Genomic DNA, 27,684 nt, shown 5'->3' on the forward strand with positions numbered 1-27,684 from the left:
CTCTTGAATTCATTCCACAGCATCTCAATCAGGTTGAGGTCAGGACTCTGACTGGGCCACTCCAGAAGGCGTATTTTCTTCTGTTCAAGCCATTCTGTTGATTTACTTCTGTGTTTTGGGTTGTTGTCCTGTTGCATCACCTAACTTCTGTTGAGCTTCAATTTACAGACTGATAGCCTTACATTCTCCTACAAAATGTCTTGATAAACTTGGGAATGTATTTTTATATCGATGATAGCAAGCTGTCCAGGCCCTGAGGCAGCTCCAAACCATGATGCTCCTTCCACCATACTTTACAGTTGGGATGAGGTTTTGATGTTGGTGTGCTGTGCCTTTTTTTCTCCACACATAAGTGTTGTGTGTTCCTTCCAAACAACACAACTTTAGTTTCATCTGTGCACAGAATATTTTGCCAGTAGCACTGTGGAACATCCAGGTGCTCTTTTGCGAACTTCAGACATGCAGCAATGTTTTTTTTTGGACAGCAGTGACTTCTTCCATGGTGTCCTCCCATGAACACCATTCTTGTTTAGTGTTTTACGTATTGTAGACTTGTCAACAGAGATGTTAGCATCTTCCAGAGATTTCTGTAGGTCTTTAGCTGACACTAGGATTCTTCTTAACCTCATTGAGCATTCTGCGCTGTGCTCTTGCAGTCACCTTTGCAGGACGGTCATTCCTAGGGAGAGAAGCAACTGTGCTGAAATTTCTCCATTTATAGACAATTTGTCATACCGTGGACTGACTTTTAGAGATACTTTTGGAACCCTTTCCAGCTTCATGCAAGGCAACAATTCTTAATCTTAGGTCTTCTGAGATCTCTTTTGTTCGAGGCATGGTTCACTTCAGGAAATGCTTCTTGTGAATAGCAAACTCAAATTTTGTGAGTGTTTTTATGGGGTAGGACAGCTCAAACCAAAATCTCCAATCTTGTCTCATTGATTTGACTGCAGGTTAGTTGACTCCTGACTCCAATTATCTTATGGAGAAGTCATTAGCCTAGGGGGTTCACATACTTTCTCCAACCTACACTGTGAATGTTTAAATAATGTATTCAATATAGACAAGAAAAATACAATAATTTGTGTGTTATTAGTTTAAGCACACTGTGTTTGTATATTGTTGTGACTTAGATGAAGATCAGATCAAATTGTATGTCAAATTTATGCAGAAATCCAGGTCGTTCTAAATATGCATCTAAATAATCTCTCCTTTCTCCTGAAGTGTACACTTGTCCACTTCCCTTTATGAATTTAACAGGAAATAACTGGTTTAAGAAATTCAATGTAGGCCAGGCCTACACCAATCCCATGAAATAGTTTTATATGTGGCATATTAAACGGGTAGAGGAGTAGTGTAAGGGTTTGTTTGAGGTAAATACATACTGAATTTTGTGTTTATTTTCAATAAATATTACATCTCTTCATTATACCAAGATCACATTGCTGTAAATTGCTGTAATTGGTGCGATAAGCCACCACCGTGCTTCTTTCCGCCTCTGCACTGCTTTTTCTTTGGGGTTTTAGGCTGGGTATCTGGAAACCGCTTTGTGACAACTGCTGCTGTTAAAACCGGTTTATATTTCATTGAGCACACAAACTCTTGATTCTACTAATTTCTCTCCACCTAACAGGACCCCAAAGAGCGTCTGGGTTGCCAGGTCCAAACGGGCTTCGCTGACATCAAGTCGCACACGTTTTTCCGCAGTATAGACTGGGACCAGGTAAGCCTCCAATCATATCCACTTAAACAGTGTAGAGGAATAAATGTGAATAAACCCATGTTGATTGGTCAGTATCACCTGTGGGAACCCATCTTGATCGGTCAGTATCACCCGTGGGAACCCATCTTGATCGGTCAGTATCACCCGTGGGAACCCATCTTGATCGGTCAGTATCACCCGTGGGAACCCATCTTGATCGGTCAGTTTCACCTGTGGGAACCCATCTTGGTCGGTCAGTATCACCCGTGGGAACCCATCTTGGTCGGTCAGTATTACCCGTGGGAACCCATCTTGGTCGGTCAGTATCACCCGTGGGAACCCATCTTGATCGGTCAGTTTCACCTGTGGGAACCCATCTTGGTCGGTCAGTATTACCCGTGGGAACCCATCTTGGTCGGTCAGTATCACCCGTGGGAACCCATCTTGGTCGGTCAGTATTACCCGTGGGAACCCATCTTGGTCGGTCAGTATTACCCGTGGGAACCCATCTTGGTCGGTCAGTATCACCTGTGGGAACCCATCTTGGTCGGTCAGTATCACCCGTGGGAACCCATCTTGGTCGGTCAGTATTACCCGTGGGAACCCATCTTGGTCGGTCAGTATCACCTGTGGGAACCCATCTTGGTCGGTCAGTATTACCCGTGGGAACCCATCTTGGTCGGTCAGTATCACCTGTGGGAACCCATCTTGGTCGGTCAGACGGTCATCATGTTACTTTGATTCCCATTATGTCTATTTTGCATTACGTCATGCTGCAATGATGCTACAATGATGCTAGAATGATGGGTACACTATCCTTTACATCAGCAATATCTCATGAAAACGGTAGCAAAGATATTTGCATGCTGACTGCAGGAATGTTCACCAGAGCTGTTGCCAGAGAATGTAATGTTCATTTATCTACCGTAAGCCGCTTCCAACATCGTTTTAGAGAATTTGGCAGTACGTCCAATCGGCCTCACAACCGCAGGCCACGTGTAACTGCGCCAGCCCAGGACCTCCACATCTGGGCCTAACTAGGGGGGGGGGCCTATGCCCTCTCAGGCCCACCCATGGCTGCACCCCTGCCCAGTCATGTGAAATCCATAGATTAGGGCTTAATTTATTTATTTAAATTGACTGATTTCTCAGTAAACTGTAACTCAGTCAAATCGTTGAAATTGTTGCATGTTGCGTTTATATTTTTGTTCAGTATAGTTATTGAGCGGTTGAAACGATATTTACTCTTATTCCTAATGGTTAGTTTCAGCTCAAGGCATTTTCGATGGCCTGACTTTGTTAACTTCGACAACTAGGAAGTTTCCCGTCAGATTCCTTCCAAGTCATTTCCCTCAGAAATCAGCCCAATGTAATTAGTGTATTAACTAGTTAAGTAGTTAGCCAGGGCCCCTTAGGGAGCTAAGTGAATGGAACACTCAGAGAAACAGGGTGTTAGACCACTGCTGTGTAGAACACATTGACTGCTTCCTCTTTGTAGCACCACCACAAAGTTCATTCTAAATGACCAGCATGCACCGTTGAACAGAAACTCTGTGTGTGTGTTGAGGGGAGGTTGTTTAATGTTTAGCGGTTTCCGTATGTCTTCAGTAATTACAGTGAGGTACAAAATGTATTAGGACAGGGACACCTTTGTTGTTGTTTTGGCTCTGTACTCCAGCACTTAGGATTGGAAATCATACAATGACTATGAGGTTAAAGTACAGACGGTCAGCTTTAATTTGAGTGCATTTTCAAAGTTACAGATGCATAAATATAATTTAGCCTGAAAAATGCTAACCTCCCCTGTTATTGGTAATGGTGAGAGGTTAGCATGTCTTGGGGGTATGATATAAAATGCTAACCTCTCCTGTTATTGGTAATGGTGAGAGGTTAGCATGTCTTGGGGGTGTGATATAAAATGCTAACCTCCCCTGTTATTGGTAATGGTGAGAGGTTAGCATGTCTTGGGGGTATGATATAAAATGCTAACCTCTCCTGTTATTGGTAATGGTGAGAGGTTAGCATGTCTTGGGGGTGTGATATAAAATGCTAACCTCTCCTGTTATTGGTAATGGTGAGAGGTTAGCATGCCTTGGGGGTATGATATAAAATGCTAACCTCCCGTGTTATTGGTAATGGTGAGAGGTTAGCATGCCTTGGGGGTATGATCTTTGACCCTCTGTAACTTTCTCACTCATCATTATTCACGATTCATTCAAGAGTATCCGTAATCATAGTAGCATACACATTAATGTAGACATGTTTAAAAACATATTCTATACTTATTTACAATAAAAATGAGACAATACATTATATACCATTAATTTCTATTAGGCACAAAATAAACTGAAACACAACCAAAACAAACTTCAAATGAGTTTGTAGAGTCACAAGCTTGATGTAATCATTGCGTTCAAGGAATATGGGACCAAATACTAAACGTTTGACTACTTTAATACACAAAAAGTGAAAACAAATTGTGAAAATAAGTGTTTTTTTGGGGGGGGGGATTCCCTAAAATGGGGGGGGGGACGATGTGCTAGAATATCTAAACGGTTCACCGTTTAGATATTACGGTTCACTGTTAGTCAACAGCATCTCACGAGGTCATGTTTAAGACTCTGTAACAATGGGTATTATTATGTTAAAAAAATCATTCTCAGGAAAAGTAGTAGAACTAGATTTATAGCCAACTGGTCTCTGTTACGATCATGTTTAGACGAAACCAAGACATCATAGGAAAGACGTTATCTTCTAGTTGTTATCAGATTACAACCAGATAAAGACATATTTTTTGAGTTTCTAAAAAAACTTTGACAAAACGTCTTTATACAAACAGTAAAAACAACCTGACCAAGCATATAAAAGATGTCATAATGGCATCACTGTAACATGTTTTGTCCGCTGGTTTTGTCACTTCTACCTCCTGACTATGACCAGCCATTGTAAGAATATTCTAAGATAAATACACAACGCAGAGGACTAAAGGTCAAGAGGGAATTAACAATCAATGGAAATAGTTGTTTTTCAGTTCAACATCTGTTTAGAATCTGTGTAGGGGTTCCAGTCTGGGACTCATAGTTACATGTGGCAAGTTCTCATTGGTCCAAATTGTCTATACATTGATCCTGAAACGGAATACTTGGTATTTGGCCATTGGCCCAATTTTACTGCAAGAAATTCTAATTGGTCAGCTACAGGCTAGGCTTGGGTATAAATGACATATTGTCTCTTTGTTCAGTGGGGAAAACATTGAGGACAGGGAAGAATAAACTTTGACCATCTACTTTCCAGCATAAAAACTATGATTTGTTCTCTTTGAATAAATATATTTTTCTCCACGTGATTTGTTTTGAGGTCTGTGTTATTGAAGAATAACATCAACTGCTAAGACCAATCAGATACATTCTGCAAAGGTGGATTGCCTTATGGGTAGATGGGAGGGAACATCTTAATGGAATGAAGTGCAGCCCATGTCCATAACATAAGTGTCCCTGCTCAGTGCCAAGCTGAGCACTGTGACGTCAGAGGCGACGCTGCCAGCCTATCCTGTGGGAGGATCAGATCTCAGTAACCAGCTGCAGCATCGTGACTCTTACCAGAGATACAGTGGAGCATCATAACCCCCTGCAAGATGATTAGAGGCAGTGATTAGATAACTGGTCAAGACAGACAGACAGATACCCTGACGTGATTTCTCTTCACTACATAGACTAAAGTCTACAGTGGAACACAACGTTCATGCCCCAAAATAATGATGTCAAAGATACAAAGCCGTGGGTAAGCCTCTCTTGGCCCATAGTAGGCTTTGGTGATATACCTTTAATAGCGTTTATACCGGGGTATTTCTGAATACAGAAGGTATGATTTTCATTCGATTTTATTTGGGTGGATGGGGGGGTTGGGTGCTCCCCAGCGAACGTGCTATGCCACTGCTCATAAGGTAAGTATAACTATAAGAAATAAATGATATCCAGGTCAGGGCTCCAACTATGCTTTTGGTTTGCTAACTTGCTAGCTACAGTTGAAGTCAGAAGTTTACATACACTTAGGTTGGAGTCATTAAAACTAATTCTTCAACCACTCCACAAATTTCTCGTTAACACACTATAGTTTTGGCAAGTTGGTTAGGACATCTACTTTGTGCATGACACAAGCAATTTTTCCAACAATTGTTTACAGACAGATTATTTCACTTGTAATTCACTGTATCACAATTCCAGTGGGTCAGAAGTTTACATACACTAAGTTGACTGTGCCTTTAAACAGGTTGGAAAATTCCAGAAAATGATGTCATGGCTTTAGAAACTTTAGAAGTATGATGGTAGGAACATCAGGATCACACCCAACCCTAGTTTACAGACTTCTTTTGTCTAAAATACTGAACTTATCCTTTAATAAATGATTTCCCAACACGTCAAAATATCAGATTTGTCATGCAGAATTTTGATAACTGCATGCAATGTAAATTAACTGTGTTAAAAGTGTGATGATACAGAAGCACTCTCCGAATCACATTAAGCTAAATAGCGTAGAAGATGACCGGTAATCGAAGGCAACGCCTCAGGCTTTGTATTAATGTTTAACTTTTGGGGAACTTGGAGAGGGAGTCTCAACATAAAAGAGAAAAAACTATTTCTCAGTGTCAGTAATGAACCTTGACATGACATCAGTAATGAGCCTTGACAAAGGGAAAGCTTGGGAAATTTGACCACTTTGATATTTTCACCAACCCCTGTGAAACCTCCATGGTAAAAAGCTTGTTGAAGCTGTGACTGCATACCGTGGTGTGCCTCAGTGGCCGCTGGGAGTTGAAGGTGTAGAATTCGTACACGCCGCAAGAAACCTAGCTGTCTCGGGCCCTGACAGAACTCCCGGCTCAGCACAGCTTTTTGACTGCTGTTGTTTAACCATATTAATATGAATCACAACACAGGCTCCTAAGGGAGCGCTGGCATTCCCTCTGAAGCAGTGACACCTTTGAATATCATTTACCTCATGCTCTTTTATTTTTTGAGTATGTTTTAAACAACACCTTCCTGCCAATGAGCGAGGCAGCTGTCAACTTGATGCTTTTTTTGTTGTTTCAGTTGTTGAGGCGTCAGACATGTTCTTCAGTCACAATAGTGTCTGAGCGTTTGCCGTCACATGTTGCCATCTAGAAACAAGATTCCAGACTGTTCCAGAGTGTAGCACCAGAGAGTGGTTCAGAATGCAAACTGTTCCAGAGTGTAGTACCAGAGAGTGGTTCAGAATGCAGACCGTTCTAGAGTGTAGTACCAGAGAGTGGTTCAGAATGCAGACTGTTCTAGAGTGTAACACCCCAGAGTGGTTCAGAATTCAGACTGTTCCAGAGTGTAGTACCAGAGAGTGATTCAGAATGCAGACTGTTCTAGAGTGTAACACCCCAGAGTGGTTCAGAATTCAGACTGTTCCAGAGTGTAGTACCAGAGAGTGGTTCAGAATGCAGACTGTTCTAGAGTGTAACACCCCAGACTGGTTCAGAATGCAGACTGTTCCAGAGTGTAGTACCAGAGAGTGGTTCAGAATGCAGACTGTTCTAGAGTGTAACACCCCAGACTGGTTAAGAATGCAGACTGTTCCAGAGTGTAGTACCAGAGAGTGGTTCAGAATGCAGACTGTTCCAGAGTGTAGTACCAGAGAGTGGTTCAGAATGCAGACTGTTCCTGAGTGTAGCCCCAGAGAGTGGTTCAGAATGCAGACTGTTCCAGAGTGTAGTACCAGAGTGTAGTACCAGAGAGTGGTTCAGAATGCAGACTGTTCCTGGGTGTAGTACCAGAGAGTGGTTCAGAATGCAGACTGTTCCAGAGAGTGGTTCAGAATGCAGACTGTTCCTGGGTGTAGTACCAGAGAGTGGTTCAGAATGCAGACTGTTCCAGAGTGTAGCCCCAGAGAGTGGTTCAGAATGCAGACTGTTCCAGAGTGTAGCACCAGAGAGTGGTTCAGAATGCAGACTGTTCCTGGGTGTAGTACCAGAGAGTGGTTCAGAATGCAGACTGTTCCAGAGTGTAGCACCAGAGAGTGGTTCAGAATGCAGACTGTTCCTGGGTGTAGTACCAGAGAGTGGTTCAGAATGCAGACTGTTCCAGAGTGTAGCCCCAGAGAGTGGTTCAGAATGCAGACTGTTCCAGAGTGTAGCACCAGAGAGTGGTTCAGAATGCAGACTGTTCCAGTTTAGCCCCAGAGAGTGGTTCAGAATGCAGACTGTTCCAGTTTAGCCCCAGAGAGTGGTTCAGAATGCAGACTGTTCTGGAGTGTAGTACCAGACAGTGGTTAAGAATGCAGAGTGTTCTAGAGTGTAACACCCCAGACTGGTTCAGAATGCAGACTGTTCCAGAGTGTAGTACCAGAGAGTGGTTCAGAATGCAGACTGTTCTAGAGTGTAACACCCCAGACTGGTTCAGAATGCAGACTGTTCCTGAGTGTAGTACCAGAGAGTGGTTCAGAATGCAGACTGTTCCAGAGTGTAGTACCAGAGAGTGGTTCAGAATGCAGACTGTTCCAGAGTGTAGCACAGAGAGTGGTTCAGAATGCAGACTGTTCCTGGGTGTAGCACCAGAGAGTGGTTCAGAATGCAGACTGTTCCAGTTTAGCCCCAGAGAGTGGTTCAGAATGCAGACTGTTCCAGTTTAGCCCCAGAGAGTGGTTCAGAATGCAGACTGTTCCAGTTTAGCCCCAGAGAGGGGTTCAGAATGCAGACTGATCCAGGGTGTAGTGCCAGAGAGTGGTTCAGAATACAGACTGTTCCTGAGTGTAGTACCAGAGAGTGGTTCAGAATGCAGACTGATCCAGAGTGTAGTACCAGAGAGTGGTTCAGAATGCAGACTGTTCCAATTTAGCCCCAGAGAGTGGTTCAGAATGCAGACTGTTCCAGTGTAGCACCAGAGAGTGGTTCAGAATGCAGACTGTTGAAGAGTGTAGCACCAGAGAATGGTTCAGAATGCAGACTGTTCCAGAGTGTAGCACCAGAGAGTAGTTCAGAATGCAGACTGATCCAGAGCATAGCACCAGAGAGTGGTTCAGAATGCAGACTGTTCAAGAGTGTAGCGACTGAGAGTGGTTCAGAATACAGACTGTTCCAGAGTGTAGCACCAGAGAGTGGTTCAGAATGCAGACTGATCCAGAGTGTAGCTCAGAATGCAGACTGTTCCAGAGTGTAGCACCAGAGAGTGGTTCAGAATGCAGACTGTTCCAGTTTATCCCCAGAGAGGGGTTCAGAATGCAGACTGATCCAGGGTGTAGTGCCAGAGAGTGGTTCAGAATGCAGACTGTTTCTTTGTGTAGTACCAGAGAGTGGTTCAGAATGCAGACTGTTCCAGTTTAGCCACAGAGAGTGGTTCAGAATGCAGACTGTTCCTGGGTGTAGTACCAGAGAGTGGTTCAGAATGCAGACTGTTCCAGAGTGTAGCCCCAGAGAGTGGTTCAGAATGCAGACTGTTCCAGAGTGTAGCACCAGAGAGTGGTTCAGAATGCAGACTGTTCCTGGGTGTAGTACCAGAGAGTGGTTCAGAATGCAGACTGTTCCAGAGTGTAGCACCAGAGAGTGGTTCAGAATGCAGACTGTTCCTGGGTGTAGTACCAGAGAGTGGTTCAGAATGCAGACTGTTCCAGAGTGTAGCCCCAGAGAGTGGTTCAGAATGCAGACTGTTCCAGAGTGTAGCACCAGAGAGTGGTTCAGAATGCAGACTGTTCCAGTTTAGCCCCAGAGAGTGGTTCAGAATGCAGACTGTTCCAGTTTAGCCCCAGAGAGTGGTTCAGAATGCAGACTGTTCTGGAGTGTAGTACCAGACAGTGGTTAAGAATGCAGAGTGTTCTAGAGTGTAACACCCCAGACTGGTTCAGAATGCAGACTGTTCCAGAGTGTAGTACCAGAGAGTGGTTCAGAATGCAGACTGTTCTAGAGTGTAACACCCCAGACTGGTTCAGAATGCAGACTGTTCCTGAGTGTAGTACCAGAGAGTGGTTCAGAATGCAGACTGTTCCAGAGTGTAGTACCAGAGAGTGGTTCAGAATGCAGACTGTTCCAGAGTGTAGCACAGAGAGTGGTTCAGAATGCAGACTGTTCCTGGGTGTAGCACCAGAGAGTGGTTCAGAATGCAGACTGTTCCAGTTTAGCCCCAGAGAGTGGTTCAGAATGCAGACTGTTCCAGTTTAGCCCCAGAGAGTGGTTCAGAATGCAGACTGTTCCAGTTTAGCCCCAGAGAGGGGTTCAGAATGCAGACTGATCCAGGGTGTAGTGCCAGAGAGTGGTTCAGAATACAGACTGTTCCTGAGTGTAGTACCAGAGAGTGGTTCAGAATGCAGACTGATCCAGAGTGTAGTACCAGAGAGTGGTTCAGAATGCAGACTGTTCCAATTTAGCCCCAGAGAGTGGTTCAGAATGCAGACTGTTCCAGTGTAGCACCAGAGAGTGGTTCAGAATGCAGACTGTTGAAGAGTGTAGCACCAGAGAATGGTTCAGAATGCAGACTGTTCCAGAGTGTAGCACCAGAGAGTAGTTCAGAATGCAGACTGATCCAGAGCATAGCACCAGAGAGTGGTTCAGAATGCAGACTGTTCAAGAGTGTAGCGACTGAGAGTGGTTCAGAATACAGACTGTTCCAGAGTGTAGCACCAGAGAGTGGTTCAGAATGCAGACTGATCCAGAGTGTAGCTCAGAATGCAGACTGTTCCAGAGTGTAGCACCAGAGAGTGGTTCAGAATGCAGACTGTTCCAGTTTATCCCCAGAGAGGGGTTCAGAATGCAGACTGATCCAGGGTGTAGTGCCAGAGAGTGGTTCAGAATGCAGACTGTTTCTTTGTGTAGTACCAGAGAGTGGTTCAGAATGCAGACTGTTCCAGTTTAGCCACAGAGAGTGGTTCAGAATGCAGACTGTACCAGAGTGTAGCACAGAGAGAGTGGTTCAGAATGCAGACTGTTCCAGAGTGTAGCACCAGAGAGTGGTTCAGAATGCAAACTGTTCCAGAGTGTAGCACCAGAGAGTGGTTCAGAATGCAGACTGTTCCAGAGTGTAGCACCATAGAGTGGTTCAGAATGCAGACTGTTCCAGAGTGTAGCACCAGAGAGTAGTTCAGATTGCAGACTGATCCAGAGCGTAGCACCAGAGTGTGGTTCAGAATGCAGACTGTTCAAGAGTGTAGCGACTGAGAGTGGTTCAGAATACAGACTGTTCCAGAGTGTAGCACCAGAGAGGGGTTCAGAATGCAGACTGATCCCGAGTGTAGCACCAGAGAGTGGTTCAGAATGCAGACTGTTCCAGTTTATCCCCAGAGAGGGGTTCAGAATGCAGACTGATCCAGGGTGTAGTGCCAGAGAGTGGTTCAGAATGCAGACTGTTTCTTTGTGTAGTACCAGAGAGTGGTTCAGAATGCAGACTGTTCCAGTTTAGCCCCAGAGAGGGGTTCAGAATACAGACTGATCCAGGGTGTAGTGCCAGAGAGTGGTTCAGAATGCAGACTGTTCCTGTTTGTTGTACCAGAGAGTGGTTCAGAATGCAGACTGTTCCAGAGTGTAGTACCAGAGAGTGGTTCAGAATGCAGACTGTTCCAGAGTGTAGCACCAGAGAGTGGTTCAGAATGCAGACTGTTCCTGGGTGTAGCACCAGAGAGTGGTTCAGAATGCAGACTGTTCCAGAGTGTAGCCCCAGAGAGTGGTTCAGAATGCAGACTGTTCCAGAGTGTAGCACCAGAGAGTGGTTCAGAATGCAGACTGTTCCAGTTTAGCCCCAGAGAGTGGTTCAGAATGCAGACTGTACCAGAGTGTAGTACCAGAGAGTGGTTCAGAATGCAGACTGTTCTAGAGTGTAACACCCCAGAGTGGTTCAGAATGCAGACTGTTCCTGAGTGTAGTACCAGAGAGTGGTTCAGAATGCAGACTGTTCCAGAGTGTAGCCCCAGAGAGTGGTTCAGAATGCAGACTGTTCCAGAGTGTAGTACCAGAGAGTGGTTCAGAATGCAGACTGTTCCAGAGTGTAGCACAGAGAGTGGTTCAGAATGCAGACTGTTCCAGAGTGTAGTACCAGAGAGTGGTTCAGAATGCAGACTGTTCCAGAGTGTAGCACCAGAGAGTGGTTCAGAATGCAGACTGTTCCTGGGTGTAGTACCAGAGAGTGGTTCAGAATGCAGAATGTTCCAGAGTGTAGCCCCAGAGAGTGGTTTTAGAATGCAGACTGTTCCAGAGTGTAGCACCAGAGAGTGGTTCAGAATGCAGACTGTTCCAGAGTGTAGCACCAGAGAGTGGTTCAGAATGCAGACTGTTCCAGTTTATCCCCAGAGAGGGGTTCAGAATGCAGAATGATCCAGGGTGTAATGCCAGAGAGTGGTTCAGAAAGCATACTGTTTCTTTGTGTAGTACCAGAGAGTGGTTCAGAATGCAGACTGTTCCAGTTACCCCAGAGAGGGGTTCAGAATACAGACTGATCCAGGGTGTAGTGCCAGAGAGTGGTTCAGAATGCAGACTGTTCCTGGGTGTTGTACCAGAGAGTGGTTCAGAATGCAGACTGTTCCAGAGTGTAGTACCAGAGAGTGGTTCAGAATGCAGACTGTTCCAGAGTGTAGCCCCAGAGAGTGGTTCAGAATGCAGACTGTTCCAGAGTGTAGCACCAGAGAGTGGTTCAGAATGCAGACTGTTCCAGTTTAGCCCCAGAGAGTGGTTCAGAATGCAGACTGTACCAGAGTGTAGTACCAGAGAGTGGTTCAGAATGCAGACTGTTCTAGAGTGTAACATCCCAGAGTGGTTCAGAATGCAGACTGTTCCTGAGTGTAGTACCAGAGAGTGGTTCAGAATGCAGACTGTTCCAGAGTGTAGCCCCAGAGAGTGGTTCAGAATGCAGACTGTTCCAGAGTGTAGAACCAGAGAGTGGTTCAGAATGCAGACTGTTCCAGAGTGTAGCACAGAGAGTTGTTCAGAATGCAGACTGTTCCAGAGTGTAGTACCAGAGAGTGGTTCAGAATGCAGACTGTTCCAGAGTGTAGCACCAGAGAGTGGTTCAGAATGCAGACTGTTCCTGGGTGTAGTACCAGAGAGTGGTTCAGAATGCAGACTGTTCCAGAGTGTAGCCCCAGAGAGTGGTTCAGAATGCAGACTGTTCCAGTTTAGCCCCAGAGAGTGGTTCAGAATGCAGACTGTTCCAGTTTAGCCCCAGAGAGTGGTTCAGAATGCAGACTGTTCCAGAGTGTAGTACCAGAGAGTGGTTAAGAATGCAGACTGTTCTAGAGTGTAACACCCCAGAGTGGTTCAGAATGCAGACTGTTCCTGAGTGTAGTACCAGAGAGTCGTTCAGAATGCAGACTGTTCAAGAGTGTAGCCCCAGAGAGTGGTTCAGAATGCAGACTGTTCCAGAGTGTAGTACCAGAGAGTGGTTCAGAATGCAGACTGTTCCTGAGTGTAGCCCCAGAGAGTGGTTCAGAATGCAGACTGTTCCAGAGAGTAGTACCAGAGTGTAGTACCAGAGAGTGGTTCAGAATGCAGACTGTTCCTGGGTGTAGTACCAGAGAGTGGTTCAGAATGCAGACTGTTCCAGAGAGTGGTTCAAAATGCAGACTGTTCCTGGGTGTAGTACCAGAGAGTGGTTCAGAATGCAGACTGTTCTAGAGTGTAGCCCCAGAGAGTGGTTCAGAATGCAGACTGTTCCAGAGTGTAGCACCAGAGAGTGGTTCAGAATGCAGACTGTTCCTGAGTGTAGTACCAGAGAGTGGTTCAGAATGCAGACTGTTCCAGATTGTAGCACCAGAGAGTGGTTCAGAATGCAGACTGTTCCTGGGTGTAGTACCAGAGAGTGGTTCAGAATGCAGACTGTTCCAGAGTGTAGCACCAGAGAGTGGTTCAGAATGCAGACTGTTCCTGGGTGTAGTACCAGAGAGTGGTTCAGAATGCAGACTGTTCCAGAGTGTAGCCCCTGAGAGTGGTTCAGAATGCAGACTGTTCCAGAGTGTAGCACCAGAGAGTGGTTCAGAATGCAGACTGTTCCAGTTTAGCCCCAGAGAGTGGTTCAGAATGCAGACTGTACCAGAGTGTAGTACCAGAGAGTGGTTCAGAATGCAGACTGTTCTAGAGTGTAACACCCCAGAGTGGTTCAGAATGCAGACTGTTCCTGAGTGTAGTACCAGAGAGTGGTTCAGAATGCAGACTGTTCCAGAGTGTAGCCCCAGAGAGTGGTTCAGAATGCAGACTGTTCCAGAGTGTAGCACAGAGAGTGGTTCAGAATGCAGACTGTTCCAGAGTGTAGTACCAGAGAGTGGTTCAGAATGCAGAATGATCCAGGGTGTAATGCCAGAGAGTGGTTCAGAAAGCATACTGTTTCTTTGTGTAGTACCAGAGAGTGGTTCAGAATGCAGACTGTTCCAGTTAGCCCCAGAGAGGGGTTCAGAATACAGACTGATCCAGGGTGTAGTGCCAGAGAGTGGTTCAGAATGCAGACTGTTCCTGGGTGTTGTACCAGGGAGTGGTTCAGAATGCAGACTGTTCCAGAGTGTAGTACCAGAGAGTGGTTCAGAATGCAGACTGTTCCAGAGTGTAGCCCCAGAGAGTGGTTCAGAATGCAGACTGTTCCAGAGTGTAGCACCAGAGAGTGGTTCAGAATGCAGACTGTTCCAGTTTAGCCCCAGAGAGTGGTTCAGAATGCAGACTGTACCAGAGTGTAGTACCAGAGAGTGGTTCAGAATGCAGACTGTTCTAGAGTGTAACATCCCAGAGTGGTTCAGAATGCAGACTGTTCCTGAGTGTAGTACCAGAGAGTGGTTCAGAATGCAGACTGTTCCAGAGTGTAGCCCCAGAGAGTGGTTCAGAATGCAGACTGTTCCAGAGTGTAGAACCAGAGAGTGGTTCAGAATGCAGACTGTTCCAGAGTGTAGCACAGAGAGTTGTTCAGAATGCAGACTGTTCCAGAGTGTAGTACCAGAGAGTGGTTCAGAATGCAGACTGTTCCAGAGTGTAGCACCAGAGAGTGGTTCAGAATGCAGACTGTTCCTGGGTGTAGTACCAGAGAGTGGTTCAGAATGCAGACTGTTCCAGAGTGTAGCCCCAGAGAGTGGTTCAGAATGCAGACTGTTCCAGTTTAGCCCCAGAGAGTGGTTCAGAATGCAGACTGTTCCAGTTTAGCCCCAGAGAGTGGTTCAGAATGCAGACTGTTCCAGAGTGTAGTACCAGAGAGTGGTTAAGAATGCAGACTGTTCTAGAGTGTAACACCCCAGAGTGGTTCAGAATGCAGACTGTTCCTGAGTGTAGTACCAGAGAGTCGTTCAGAATGCAGACTGTTCAAGAGTGTAGCCCCAGAGAGTGGTTCAGAATGCAGACTGTTCCAGAGTGTAGTACCAGAGAGTGGTTCAGAATGCAGACTGTTCCTGAGTGTAGCCCCAGAGAGTGGTTCAGAATGCAGACTGTTCCAGAGAGTAGTACCAGAGTGTAGTACCAGAGAGTGGTTCAGAATGCAGACTGTTCCTGGGTGTAGTACCAGAGAGTGGTTCAGAATGCAGACTGTTCCAGAGAGTGGTTCAAAATGCAGACTGTTCCTGGGTGTAGTACCAGAGAGTGGTTCAGAATGCAGACTGTTCTAGAGTGTAGCCCCAGAGAGTGGTTCAGAATGCAGACTGTTCCAGAGTGTAGCACCAGAGAGTGGTTCAGAATGCAGACTGTTCCTGGGTGTAGTACCAGAGAGTGGTTCAGAATGCAGACTGTTCCAGATTGTAGCACCAGAGAGTGGTTCAGAATGCAGACTGTTCCTGGGTGTAGTACCAGAGAGTGGTTCAGAATGCAGACTGTTCCAGAGTGTAGCACCAGAGAGTGGTTCAGAATGCAGACTGTTCCTGGGTGTAGTACCAGAGAGTGGTTCAGAATGCAGACTGTTCCAGAGTGTAGCCCCTGAGAGTGGTTCAGAATGCAGACTGTTCCAGAGTGTAGCACCAGAGAGTGGTTCAGAATGCAGACTGTTCCAGTTTAGCCCCAGAGAGTGGTTCAGAATGCAGACTGTACCAGAGTGTAGTACCAGAGAGTGGTTCAGAATGCAGACTGTTCTAGAGTGTAACACCCCAGAGTGGTTCAGAATGCAGACTGTTCCTGAGTGTAGTACCAGAGAGTGGTTCAGAATGCAGACTGTTCCAGAGTGTAGCCCCAGAGAGTGGTTCAGAATGCAGACTGTTCCAGAGTGTAGTACCAGAGAGTGGTTCAGAATGCAGACTGTTCCAGAGTGTAGCACAGAGAGTGGTTCAGAATGCAGACTGTTCCAGAGTGTAGTACCAGAGAGTGGTTCAGAATGCAGACTGTTCCAGAGTGTAGCACTAGAGAGTGGTTCAGAATGCAGACTGTTCCTGGGTGTAGTACCAGAGAGTGGTTCAGAATGCAGACTGTTCTAGAGTGTAACACCCCAGAGTGGTTCAGAATGCAGACTGCTCCTGAGTGTAGTACCAGAGAGTGGTTCAGAATGCAGACTGTTCCAGAGTGTAGCCCCAGAGAGTGGTTCAGAATGCAGACTGTTCCAGAGTGTAGTACCAGAGAGTGGTTCAGAATGCAGACTGTTCCTGAGTGTAGCCCCAGAGAGTGGTTCAGAATGCAGACTATTCCAGAGTGTAGTACCAGAGTGTAGTACCAGAGAGTGGTACAGAATGCAGACTGTTCCAGAGTGTAGTACAGAGAGTGGTTCAGAATGCAGACTGTTCCTGGGTGTAGTACCAGAGAGTGGTTCAGAATGCAGACTGTTCCAGAGTGTAGCACCAGAGAGTGGTTCAGAATGCAGACTGTTCCTGGGTGTAGTACCAGAGAGTGGTTCAGAATGCAGACTGTTCCAGAGTGTGCCCCAGAGAGTGGTTCAGGATGCAGACTGTTCCAGAGTGTAGCACCAGAGAGTGGTTCAGAATGCAGACTGTTCCAGTTTAGCCCCAGAGAGTGGTTCAGAATGCAGACTGTTCCAGTTTAGCCCCAGAGAGTGGTTCAGAATGCAGACTGTTCCAGTTTAGCCCCAGAGAGCGGTTCAGAATGCAGACTGATCCAGGGTGTAGTGCCAGAGAGTGGTTCAGAATGCAGACTGTTCCTGAGTGTAGTACCAGAGAGTGGTTCAGAATGCAGACTGTTCCAGAGTGTAGCACAGAGAGTGGTTCAGAATGCAGACTGTTCCTGGGTGTAGTACCAGAGAGTGGTTCAGAATGCAGACTGTTCCAGAGTGTAGCACCAGAGAGTGGTTCAGAATGAAGACTGTTCCTGGGTGTAGTACCAGAGAGTGGTTCAGAATGCAGACTGTTCCAGAGTGTACTCCCAGAGAGTGGTTCAGAATGCAGACTGTTCCAGAGTGTAGCACCAGAGAGTGGTTCAGAATGCAGACTGTTCCAGTTTAGCCCCAGAGAGTGGTTCAGAATGCAGACTGTTCCAGTTTAGCCCCAGAGAGTGGTTCAGAATGCAGACTGTTCCTGAGTGTAGTACCAGAGAGTGGTTTAGAATACAGACTGATCCAGAGTGTAGTACCAGAGAGTGGTTCAGAATGCAGACTGATCCAGAGTGTAGTACCAGAGAGTGGTTCAGAATGCAGACTGTTCCAGTTTAGCCCCAGAGAGTGGTTCAGAATGCAGACTGTTCCAGTGTAGCACCAGAGAGTGGTTCAGAATGCAGACTGTTCAAGAGTTTAGCGACAGAGAGTGGTTCAGAATGCAGACTGATCCAGAGCGTAGCACCAGAGAGTGGTTCAGAATGCAGACTGTTCCAGAGTGTAGCACCAGAGAGTGGTTCAGAATGCAGACTATTCCAGTTTAGCCCCAGAGAGGGGTTCAGAATGCAGACTGATCCAGGGTGTAATGCCAGAGAGTGGTTCAGAATGCAGACTGTTCCTGGGTGTAGTACCAGCGAGTGGTTCAGAATGCAGACTGTTCCAGAGTGTAGCACAGAGAGAGTGGTTCAGAATGCAGACTGTTCCAGAGTGTAGCACAGAGAGAGTGGTTCAAAATGCAGACTGTTCCAGAGTGTAGCACAGAGAGAGTGGTTCAGAATGCAGACTGTTCCAGAGTGTAGCACCTGAGAGTGGTTCAGAATGCAGACTGTTCTAGAGTGTAGCACCAGAGAGTGGTTCAGAATGCAGACTGTTCCAGAGAGTTGTTCAGAATGCAGACTGTTCCAGTTTAGCCCCAGAGAGTGGTTCAGAATGCAGACTGTTCCAGTTTAGCCCCAGAGAGTGGTTCAGAATGCAGACTGTTCCAGTTTAGCCCCAGAGAGGGGTTCAGAATGCAGACTGATCCAGGGTGTAGTGCCAGAGAGTCGTTCAGAATGCAGACTGTTCCTCGGTGTAGTACCAGAGAGTGGTTCAGAATGCAGACTGTTCCAGAGTGTAGCACAGAGAGAGTGGTTCAGAATGCAGACTGTTCCAGAGTGTAGCACAGAGAGAGTGGTTCAAAATGCAGACTGTTCCAGAGTGTAGCACCAGAGAGTGGTTCAGAATGCAGACTGTTCCAGAGTGTAGCACCAGAGAGTGGTTCAGAATGCAGACTGATCCAGAGTGTAGCTCAGAATGCAGACTGTTCCAGAGTGTAGCACCAGAGAGTGGTTCAGAATGCAGACTGTTCCAGTTTATCCCCAGAGAGGGGTTCAGAATGCAGACTGATCCAGGGTGTAGTGCCAGAGAGTGGTTCAGAATGCAGACTGTTTCTTTGTGTAGTACCAGAGAGTGGTTCAGAATGCAGACTGTTCCAGTTTAGCCACAGAGAGTGGTTCAGAATGCAGACTGTACCAGAGTGTAGCACAGAGAGAGTGGTTCAGAATGCAGACTGTTCCAGAGTGTAGCACCAGAGAGTGGTTCAGAATGCAGACTGTTCTAGAGTGTAGCACCAGAGAGTGGTTCAGAATGCAGACTGTTCCAGAGTGTAGCACCAGAGAGTGGTTCAGAATGCAGACTGTTCCAGAGTGTAGCACCAGAGAGTGGTTCAGAATGCAGACTTTTCCAGAGTGTAGCACAGAGAGAGTGGTTCAGAATGCAGACTGTTCCAGAGTGTAGCACAGAGAGAGTGGTTCAAAATGCAGACTGTTCCAGAGTGTAGCACAGAGAGAGTGGTTCAGAATGCAGACTGTTCCAGAGTGTAGCACCAGAGAGTGGTTCAGAATGCAGACTGTTCTAGAGTGTAGCACCAGAGAGTGGTTCGGAATGCAGACTGTTGAAGAGTGTAGCACCAGAGAATGGTTCAGAATGCAGACTGTTCCAGAGTGTAGCACCAGAGAGTGGTTCAGAATGCAGACTGTTCCAGAGTGTAGCACCAGAGAGTAGTTCAGAATGCAGACTGATCCAGAGCGTAGCACCAGAGAGTGGTTCAGAATGCAGACTGTTCAAGAGTGTAGCGACTGAGAGTGGTTCAGAATACAGACTGTTCCAGAGTGTAGCACCAGAGAGTGGTTCAGAATGCAGACTGATCCAGAGTGTAGCTCAGAATGCAGACTGTTCCAGAGTGTAGCACCAGAGAGTGGTTCAGAATGCAGACTGTTCCAGTTTATCCCCAGAGAGGGGTTCAGAATGCAGACTGATCTAGGGTGTAGTGCCAGAGAGTGGTTCAGAATGCAGACTGTTTCTTTGTGTAGTACCAGAGAGTGGTTCAGAATGCAGACTGTTCCAGTTTAGCCACAGAGAGTGGTTCAGAATGCAGACTGTACCAGAGTGTAGCACAGAGAGAGTGGTTCAGAATGCAGACTGTTCCAGAGTGTAGCACCAGAGAGTGGTTCAGAATGCAAACTGTTCCAGAGTGTAGCACCAGAGTGTGGTTCAGAATGCAGACTGTTCAAGAGTGTAGCGACTGAGAGTGGTTCAGAATACAGACTGTTCCAGAGTGTAGCACCAGAGAGTGGTTCAGAATGCAGACTGATCCAGAGTGTAGCACCAGAGAGTGGTTCAGAATGCAGACTGTTCCAGTTTATCCCCAGAGAGGGGTTCAGAATGCAGACTGATCCAGGGTGTAGTGCCAGAGAGTGGTTCAGAATGCAGACTGTTTCTTTGTGTAGTACCAGAGAGTGGTTCAGAATGCAGACTGTTCCAGTTTAGCCCCAGAGAGGGGTTCAGAATAAGGACTGATCCAGGGTGTAGTGCCAGAGAGTGGTTCAGAATGCAGACTGTTCCTGGGTGTAGTACCAGAGAGTGGTTCAGAATGCAGACTGTTCCAGAGTGTAGCCCCAGAGAGTGGTTCAGAATGCAGACTGTTCCAGAGTGTAGCACCAGAGAGTGGTTCAGAATGCAGACTGTTCCAGTTTAGCCCCAGAGAGTGGTTCAGAATGCAGACTGTACCAGAGTGTAGTACCAGAGAGTGGTTCAGAATGCAGACTGTTCTAGAGTGTAACACCCCAGAGTGGTTCAGAATGCAGACTGTTCCTGAGTGTAGTACCAGAGAGTGGTTCAGAATGCAGACTGTTCCAGAGTGTAGCCCCAGAGAGTGGTTCAGAATGCAGACTGTTCCAGAGTGTAGTACCAGAGAGTGGTTCAGAATGCAGACTGTTCCAGAGTGTAGCACAGAGAGTGGTTCAGAATGCAGACTGTTCCAGAGTGTAGTACCAGAGAGTGGTTCAGAATGCAGACTGTTCCAGAGTGTAGCACCAGAGAGTGGTTCAGAATGCAGACTGTTCCTGGGTGTAGTACCAGAGAGTGGTTCAGAATGCAGACTGTTCCAGTTTATCCCCAGAGAGGGGTTCAGAATGCAGACTGATCCAGGGTGTAGTGCCAGAGAGTGGTTCAGAATGCAGACTGTTTCTTTGTGTAGTACCAGAGAGTGGTTCAGAATGCAGACTGTTCCAGTTTAGCCACAGAGAGTGGTTCAGAATGCAGACTGTACCAGAGTGTAGCACAGAGAGAGTGGTTCAGAATGCAGACTGTTCCAGAGTGTAGCACCAGAGAGTGGTTCAGAATGCAAACTGTTCCAGAGTGTAGCACCAGAGAGTGGTTCAGAATGCAGACTGTTCCAGAGTGTAGCACCAGAGAGTGGTTCAGAATGCAGACTGTTCCAGAGTGTAGCACAGAGAGAGTGGTTCAAAATGCAGACTGTTCCAGAGTGTAGCACAGAGAGAGTGGTTCAGAATGCAGACTGTTCCAGAGTGTAGCACCAGAGAGTGGTTCAGAATGCAGACTGTTCTAGAGTGTAGCACCAGAGAGTGGTTCAGAATGCAGACTGTTGAAGAGTGTAGCACCAGAGAATGGTTCAGAATGCAGACTGTTCCAGAGTGTAGCACCAGAGAGTGGTTCAGAATGCAGACTGTTCCAGAGTGTAGCACCAGAGAGTAGTTCAGAATGCAGACTGATCCAGAGCGTAGCACCAGAGAGTGGTTCAGAATGCAGACTGTTCAAGAGTGTAGCGACTGAGAGTGGTTCAGAATACAGACTGTTCCAGAGTGTAGCACAGAGAGAGTGGTTCAGAATGCAGACTGTTCCAGAGTGTAGCACAGAGAGAGTGGTTCAAAATGCAGACTGTTCCAGAGTGTAGCACAGAGAGAGTGGTTCAGAATGCAGACTGTTCCAGAGTGTAGCACCAGAGAGTGGTTCAGAATGCAGACTGTTCTAGAGTGTAGCACCAGAGAGTGGTTCAGAATGCAGACTGTTGAAGAGTGTAGCACCAGAGAATGGTTCAGAATGCAGACTGTTCCAGAGTGTAGCACCAGAGAGTGGTTCAGAATGCAGACTGTTCCAGAGTGTAGCACCAGAGAGTAGTTCAGAATGCAGACTGATCCAGAGCGTAGCACCAGAGAGTGGTTCAGAATGCAGACTGTTCAAGAGTGTAGCGACTGAGAGTGGTTCAGAATACAGACTGTTCCAGAGTGTAGCACCAGAGAGTGGTTCAGAATGCAGACTGATCCAGAGTGTAGCTCAGAATGCAGACTGTTCCAGAGTGTAGCACCAGAGAGTGGTTCAGAATGCAGACTGTTCCAGTTTATCCCCAGAGAGGGGTTCAGAATGCAGACTGATCCAGGGTATAGTGCCAGAGAGTGGTTCAGAATGCAGACTGTTTCTTTGTGTAGTACCAGAGAGTGGTTCAGAATGCAGACTGTTCCAGTTTAGCCACAGAGAGTGGTTCAGAATGCAGACTGTACCAGAGTGTAGCACAGAGAGAGTGGTTCAGAATGCAGACTGTTCCAGAGTGTAGCACCAGAGAGTGGTTCAGAATGCAAACTGTTCCAGAGTGTAGCACCAGAGTGTGGTTCAGAATGCAGACTGTTCAAGAGTGTAGCGACTGAGAGTGGTTCAGAATACAGACTGTTCCAGAGTGTAGCACCAGAGAGTGGTTCAGAATGCAGACTGATCCAGAGTGTAGCACCAGAGAGTGGTTCAGAATGCAGACTGTTCCAGTTTATCCCCAGAGAGGGGTTCAGAATGCAGACTGATCCAGGGTGTAGTGCCAGAGAGTGGTTCAGAATGCAGACTGTTTCTTTGTGTAGTACCAGAGAGTGGTTCAGAATGCAGACTGTTCCAGTTTAGCCCCAGAGAGGGGTTCAGAATAAGGACTGATCCAGGGTGTAGTGCCAGAGAGTGGTTCAGAATGCAGACTGTTCCTGGGTGTAGTACCAGAGAGTGGTTCAGAATGCAGACTGTTCCAGAGTGTAGCCCCAGAGAGTGGTTCAGAATGCAGACTGTTCCAGAGTGTAGCACCAGAGAGTGGTTCAGAATGCAGACTGTTCCAGTTTAGCCCCAGAGAGTGGTTCAGAATGCAGACTGTACCAGAGTGTAGTACCAGAGAGTGGTTCAGAATGCAGACTGTTCTAGAGTGTAACACCCCAGAGTGGTTCAGAATGCAGACTGTTCCTGAGTGTAGTACCAGAGAGTGGTTCAGAATGCAGACTGTTCCAGAGTGTAGCCCCAGAGAGTGGTTCAGAATGCAGACTGTTCCAGAGTGTAGTACCAGAGAGTGGTTCAGAATGCAGACTGTTCCAGAGTGTAGCACAGAGAGTGGTTCAGAATGCAGACTGTTTCAGAGTGTAGTACCAGAGAGTGGTTCAGAATGCAGACTGTTCCAGAGTGTAGCACCAGAGAGTGGTTCAGAATGCAGACTGTTCCTGGGTGTAGTACCAGAGAGTGGTTCAGAATGCAGACTGTTCCAGTTTATCCCCAGAGAGGGGTTCAGAATGCAGACTGATCCAGGGTGTAGTGCCAGAGAGTGGTTCAGAATGCAGACTGTTTCTTTGTGTAGTACCAGAGAGTGGTTCAGAATGCAGACTGTTCCAGTTTAGCCACAGAGAGTGGTTCAGAATGCAGACTGTACCAGAGTGTAGCACAGAGAGAGTGGTTCAGAATGCAGACTGTTCCAGAGTGTAGCACCAGAGAGTGGTTCAGAATGCAAACTGTTCCAGAGTGTAGCACCAGAGAGTGGTTCAGAATGCAGACTGTTCCAGAGTGTAGCACCAGAGAGTGGTTCAGAATGCAGACTGTTCCAGAGTGTAGCACCAGAGAGTAGTTCAGAATGCAGACTGATCCAGAGCGTAGCACCAGAGTGTGGTTCAGAATGCAGACTGTTCAAGAGTGTAGCGACTGAGAGTGGTTCAGAATACAGACTGTTCCAGAGTGTAGCACCAGAGAGTGGTTCAGAATGCAGACTGATCCAGAGTGTAGCACCAGAGAGTGGTTCAGAATGCAGACTGTTCCAGTTTATCCCCAGAGAGGGGTTCAGAATGCAGACTGATCCAGGGTGTATTGCCAGAGAGTGGTTCAGAATGCAGACTGTTTCTTTGTGTAGTACCAGAGAGTGGTTCAGAATGCAGACTGTTCCAGTTTAGCCCCAGAGAGGGGTTCAGAATACAGACTGATCCAGGGTGTAGTGCCAGAGAGTGGTTCAGAATGCAGACTGTTCCTGTTTGTTGTACCAGAGAGTGGTTCAGAATGCAGACTGTTCCAGAGTGTAGTACCAGAGAGTGGTTCAGAATGCAGACTGTTCCAGAGTGTAGCACCAGAGAGTGGTTCAGAATGCAGACTGTTCCTGGGTGTAGTACCAGAGAGTGGTTCAGAATGCAGACTGTTCCAGAGTGTAGCACCAGAGAGTGGTTCAGAATGCAGACTGTTCCTGGGTGTAGTACCAGAGAGTGGTTCAGAATGCAGACTGTTCCAGAGTGTAGCCCCAGAGAGTGGTTCAGAATGCAGACTGTTCCAGAGTGTAGCACCAGAGAGTGGTTCAGAATGCAGACTGTTCCAGTTTAGCCCCAGAGAGTGGTTCAGAATGCAGACTGTACCAGAGTGTAGTACCAGAGAGTGGTTCAGAATGCAGACTGTTCTAGAGTGTAACACCCCAGAGTGGTTCAGAATGCAGACTGTTCCTGAGTGTAGTACCAGAGAGTGGTTCAGAATGCAGACTGTTCCAGAGTGTAGCCCCAGAGAGTGGTTCAGAATGCAGACTGTTCCAGAGTGTAGTACCAGAGAGTGGTTCAGAATGCAGACTGTTCCAGAGTGTAGCACAGAGAGTGGTTCAGAATGCAGACTGTTCCAGAGTGTAGTACCAGAGAGTGGTTCAGAATGCAGACTGTTCCAGAGTGTAGCACCAGAGAGTGGTTCAGAATGCAGACTGTTCCTGGGTGTAGTACCAGAGAGTGGTTCAGAATGCAGACTGTTCCAGAGTGTAGCCCCAGAGAGTGGTTTTAGAATGCAGACTGTTCCAGAGTGTAGCACCAGAGAGTGGTTCAGAATGCAGACTGTTCCAGAGTGTAGCACCAGAGAGTGGTTCAGAATGCAGACTGTTCCAGTTTATCCCCAGAGAGGGGTTCAGAATGCAGACTGATCCAGGGTGTAGTGCCAGAGAGTGGTTCAGAATGCATACTGTTTCTTTGTGTAGTACCAGAGAGTGGTTCAGAATGCAGACTGTTCCAGTTTAGCCCCAGAGAGGGGTTCAGAATACAGACTGATCCAGGGTGTAGTGCCAGAGAGTGGTTCAGAATGCAGACTGTTCCTGGGTGTTGTACCAGAGAGTGGTTCAGAATGCAGACTGTTCCAGAGTGTAGTACCAGAGAGTGGTTCAGAATGCAGACTGTTCCAAAGTGTAGCCCCAGAGAGTGGTTCAGAATGCAGACTGTTCCAGAGTGTAGCACCAGAGAGTGGTTCAGAATGCAGACTGTTCCAGTTTAGCCCCAGAGAGTGGTTCAGAATGCAGACTGTACCAGAGTGTAGTACCAGAGAGTGGTTCAGAATGCAGACTGTTCTAGAGTGTAACACCCCAGAGTGGTTCAGAATGCAGACTGTTCCTGAGTGTAGTACCAGAGAGTGGTTCAGAATGCAGACTGTTCCAGAGTGTAGCCCCAGAGAGTGGTTCAGAATGCAGACTGTTCCAGAGTGTAGTACCAGAGAGTGGTTCAGAATGCAGACTGTTCCAGAGTGTAGCACAGAGAGTGGTTCAGAATGCAGACTGTTCCAGAGTGTAGTACCAGAGAGTGGTTCAGAATGCAGACTGTTCCAGAGTGTAGCTCCAGAGAGTGGTTCAGAATGCAGACTGTTCCTGGGTGTAGTACCAGAGAGTGGTTCAGAATGCAGACTGTTCCAGAGTGTAGCCCCAGAGAGTGGTTCAGAATGCAGACTGTTCCAGAGTGTAGAACCAGAGAGTGGTTCAGAATGCAGACTGTTCCAGAGTGTAGCCCCAGAGAGTGGTTCAGAATGCAGACTGTTCCAGTTTAGCCCCAGAGAGTGGTTCAGAATGCAGACTGTTCCAGAGTGTAGTACCAGAGAGTGGTTAAGAATGCAGACTGTTCTAGAGTGTAACACCCCAGAGTGGTTCAGAATGCAGACTGTTCCTGAGTGTAGTACCAGAGAGTCGTTCAGAATGCAGACTGTTCCAGAGTGTAGTACCAGAGAGTGGTTCAGAATGCAGACTGTTCCAGAGTGTAGTACCAGAGAGTGGTTCAGAATGCAGACTGTTCCAGAGTGTAGCACAGAGAGTGGTTCAGAATGCAGACTGTTCCAGAGTGTAGTACCAGAGAGTGGTTCAGAATGCAGACTGTTCCAGAGTGTAGCACCAGAGAGTGGTTCAGAATGCAGACTGTTCCTGGGTGTAGTACCAGAGAGTGGTTCAGAATGCAGACTGTTCCAGAGTGTAGCCCCAGAGAGTGGTTTTAGAATGCAGACTGTTCCAGAGTGTAGCACCAGAGAGTGGTTCAGAATGCAGACTGTTCCAGAGTGTAGCACCAGAGAGTGGTTCAGAATGCAGACTGTTCCAGTTTATCCCCAGAGAGGGGTTCAGAATGCAGACTGATCCAGGGTGTAGTGCCAGAGAGTGGTTCAGAATGCAGACTGTTCCAGTTTAGCCCCAGAGAGGGGTTCAGAATACAGACTGATCCAGGGTGTAGTGCCAGAGAGTGGTTCAGAATGCAGACTGTTCCTGGGTGTTGTACCAGAGAGTGGTTCAGAATGCAGACTGTTCCAGAGTGTAGTACCAGAGAGTGGTTCAGAATGCAGACTGTTCCAAAGTGTAGCCCCAGAGAGTGGTTCAGAATGCAGACTGTTCCAGAGTGTAGCACCAGAGAGTGGTTCAGAATGCAGACTGTTCCAGTTTAGCCCCAGAGAGTGGTTCAGAATGCAGACTGTACCAGAGTGTAGTACCAGAGAGTGGTTCAGAATGCAGACTGTTCTAGAGTGTAACACCCCAGAGTGGTTCAGAATGCAGACTGTTCCTGAGTGTAGTACCAGAGAGTGGTTCAGAATGCAGACTGTTCCAGAGTGTAGCCCCAGAGAGTGGTTCAGAATGCAGACTGTTCCAGAGTGTAGTACCAGAGAGTGGTTCAGAATGCAGACTGTTCCAGAGTGTAGCACAGAGAGTGGTTCAGAATGCAGACTGTTCCAGAGTGTAGTACCAGAGAGTGGTTCAGAATGCAGACTGTTCCAGAGTGTAGCTCCAGAGAGTGGTTCAGAATGCAGACTGTTCCTGGGTGTAGTACCAGAGAGTGGTTCAGAATGCAGACTGTTCCAGAGTGTAGCCCCAGAGAGTGGTTCAGAATGCAGACTGTTCCAGAGTGTAGAACCAGAGAGTGGTTCAGAATGCAGACTGTTCCAGAGTGTAGCCCCAGAGAGTGGTTCAGAATGCAGACTGTTCCAGTTTAGCCCCAGAGAGTGGTTCAGAATGCAGACTGTTCCAGAGTGTAGTACCAGAGAGTGGTTAAGAATGCAGACTGTTCTAGAGTGTAACACCCCAGAGTGGTTCAGAATGCAGACTGTTCCTGAGTGTAGTACCAGAGAGTCGTTCAGAATGCAGACTGTTCCAGAGTGTAGCCCCAGAGAGTGGTTCAGAATGCAGACTGTTCCAGAGTGTAGTACCAGAGAGTGGTTCAGAATGCAGACTGTTCCTGAGTGTAGCCCCAGAGAGTGGTTCAGAATGCAGACTGTTCCAGAGAGTAGTACCAGAGTGTAGTACCAGAGAGTGGTTCAGAATGCAGACTGTTCCTGGGTGTAGTACCAGAGAGTGGTTCAGAATGCAGACTGTTCCAGAGAGTGGTTCAAAATGCAGACTGTTCCTGGGTGTAGTACCAGAGAGTGGTTCAGAATGCAGACTGTTCTAGAGTGTAGCCCCAGAGAGTGGTTCAGAATGCAGACTGTTCCAGAGTGTAGCACCAGAGAGTGGTTCAGAATGCAGACTGTTCCTGGGTGTAGTACCAGAGAGTGGTTCAGAATGCAGACTGTTCCAGAGTGTAGCACCAGAGAGTGGTTCAGAATGCAGACTGTTCCTGGGTGTAGTACCAGAGAGTGGTTCAGAATGCAGACTGTTCCAGAGTGTAGCACCAGAGAGTGGTTCAGAATGCAGACTGTTCCTGGGTGTAGTACCAGAGAGTGGTTCAGAATGCAGACTGTTCCAGAGTGTAGCCCCTGAGAGTGGTTCAGAATGCAGACTGTTCCAGTTTATCCCCAGAGAGGGGTTCAGAATGCAGACTGATCCAGGGTGTAGTGCCAGAGAGTGGTTCAGAATGCATACTGTTTCTTTGTGTAGTACCAGAGAGTGGTACAGAATGCAGACTGTTCCAGTTTAGCCCCAGAGAGGGGTTCAGAATACAGACTGATCCAGGG

The 27,684-nt window shown here is 47.1% G+C and overlaps 1 protein-coding gene across 3 annotated transcripts in view; it reads left to right on the plus strand.

The window, feature by feature from the left end:
- Window positions 1–27,684, plus strand: part of LOC106572815 (protein kinase C zeta type) — a 189,546-nt gene that overhangs the window by 134,619 nt on the left and 27,243 nt on the right. For all 3 annotated transcript variants that reach the window (XM_014147311.3, XM_014147314.3, XM_014147316.3), the window contains one exon: window positions 1,634–1,723. In XM_014147311.3, coding sequence (XP_014002786.1) covers window positions 1,634–1,723 — 90 coding nt within the window. The remainder of the gene's footprint in view (window positions 1–1,633; window positions 1,724–27,684) is intronic.

Source organism: Salmo salar, chromosome 15, assembly GCF_965601325.2.
Source record: "Salmo salar chromosome 15, fSalSal1, whole genome shotgun sequence".
Classification (NCBI taxonomy): Eukaryota; Metazoa; Chordata; class Actinopteri; order Salmoniformes; family Salmonidae; genus Salmo; species Salmo salar.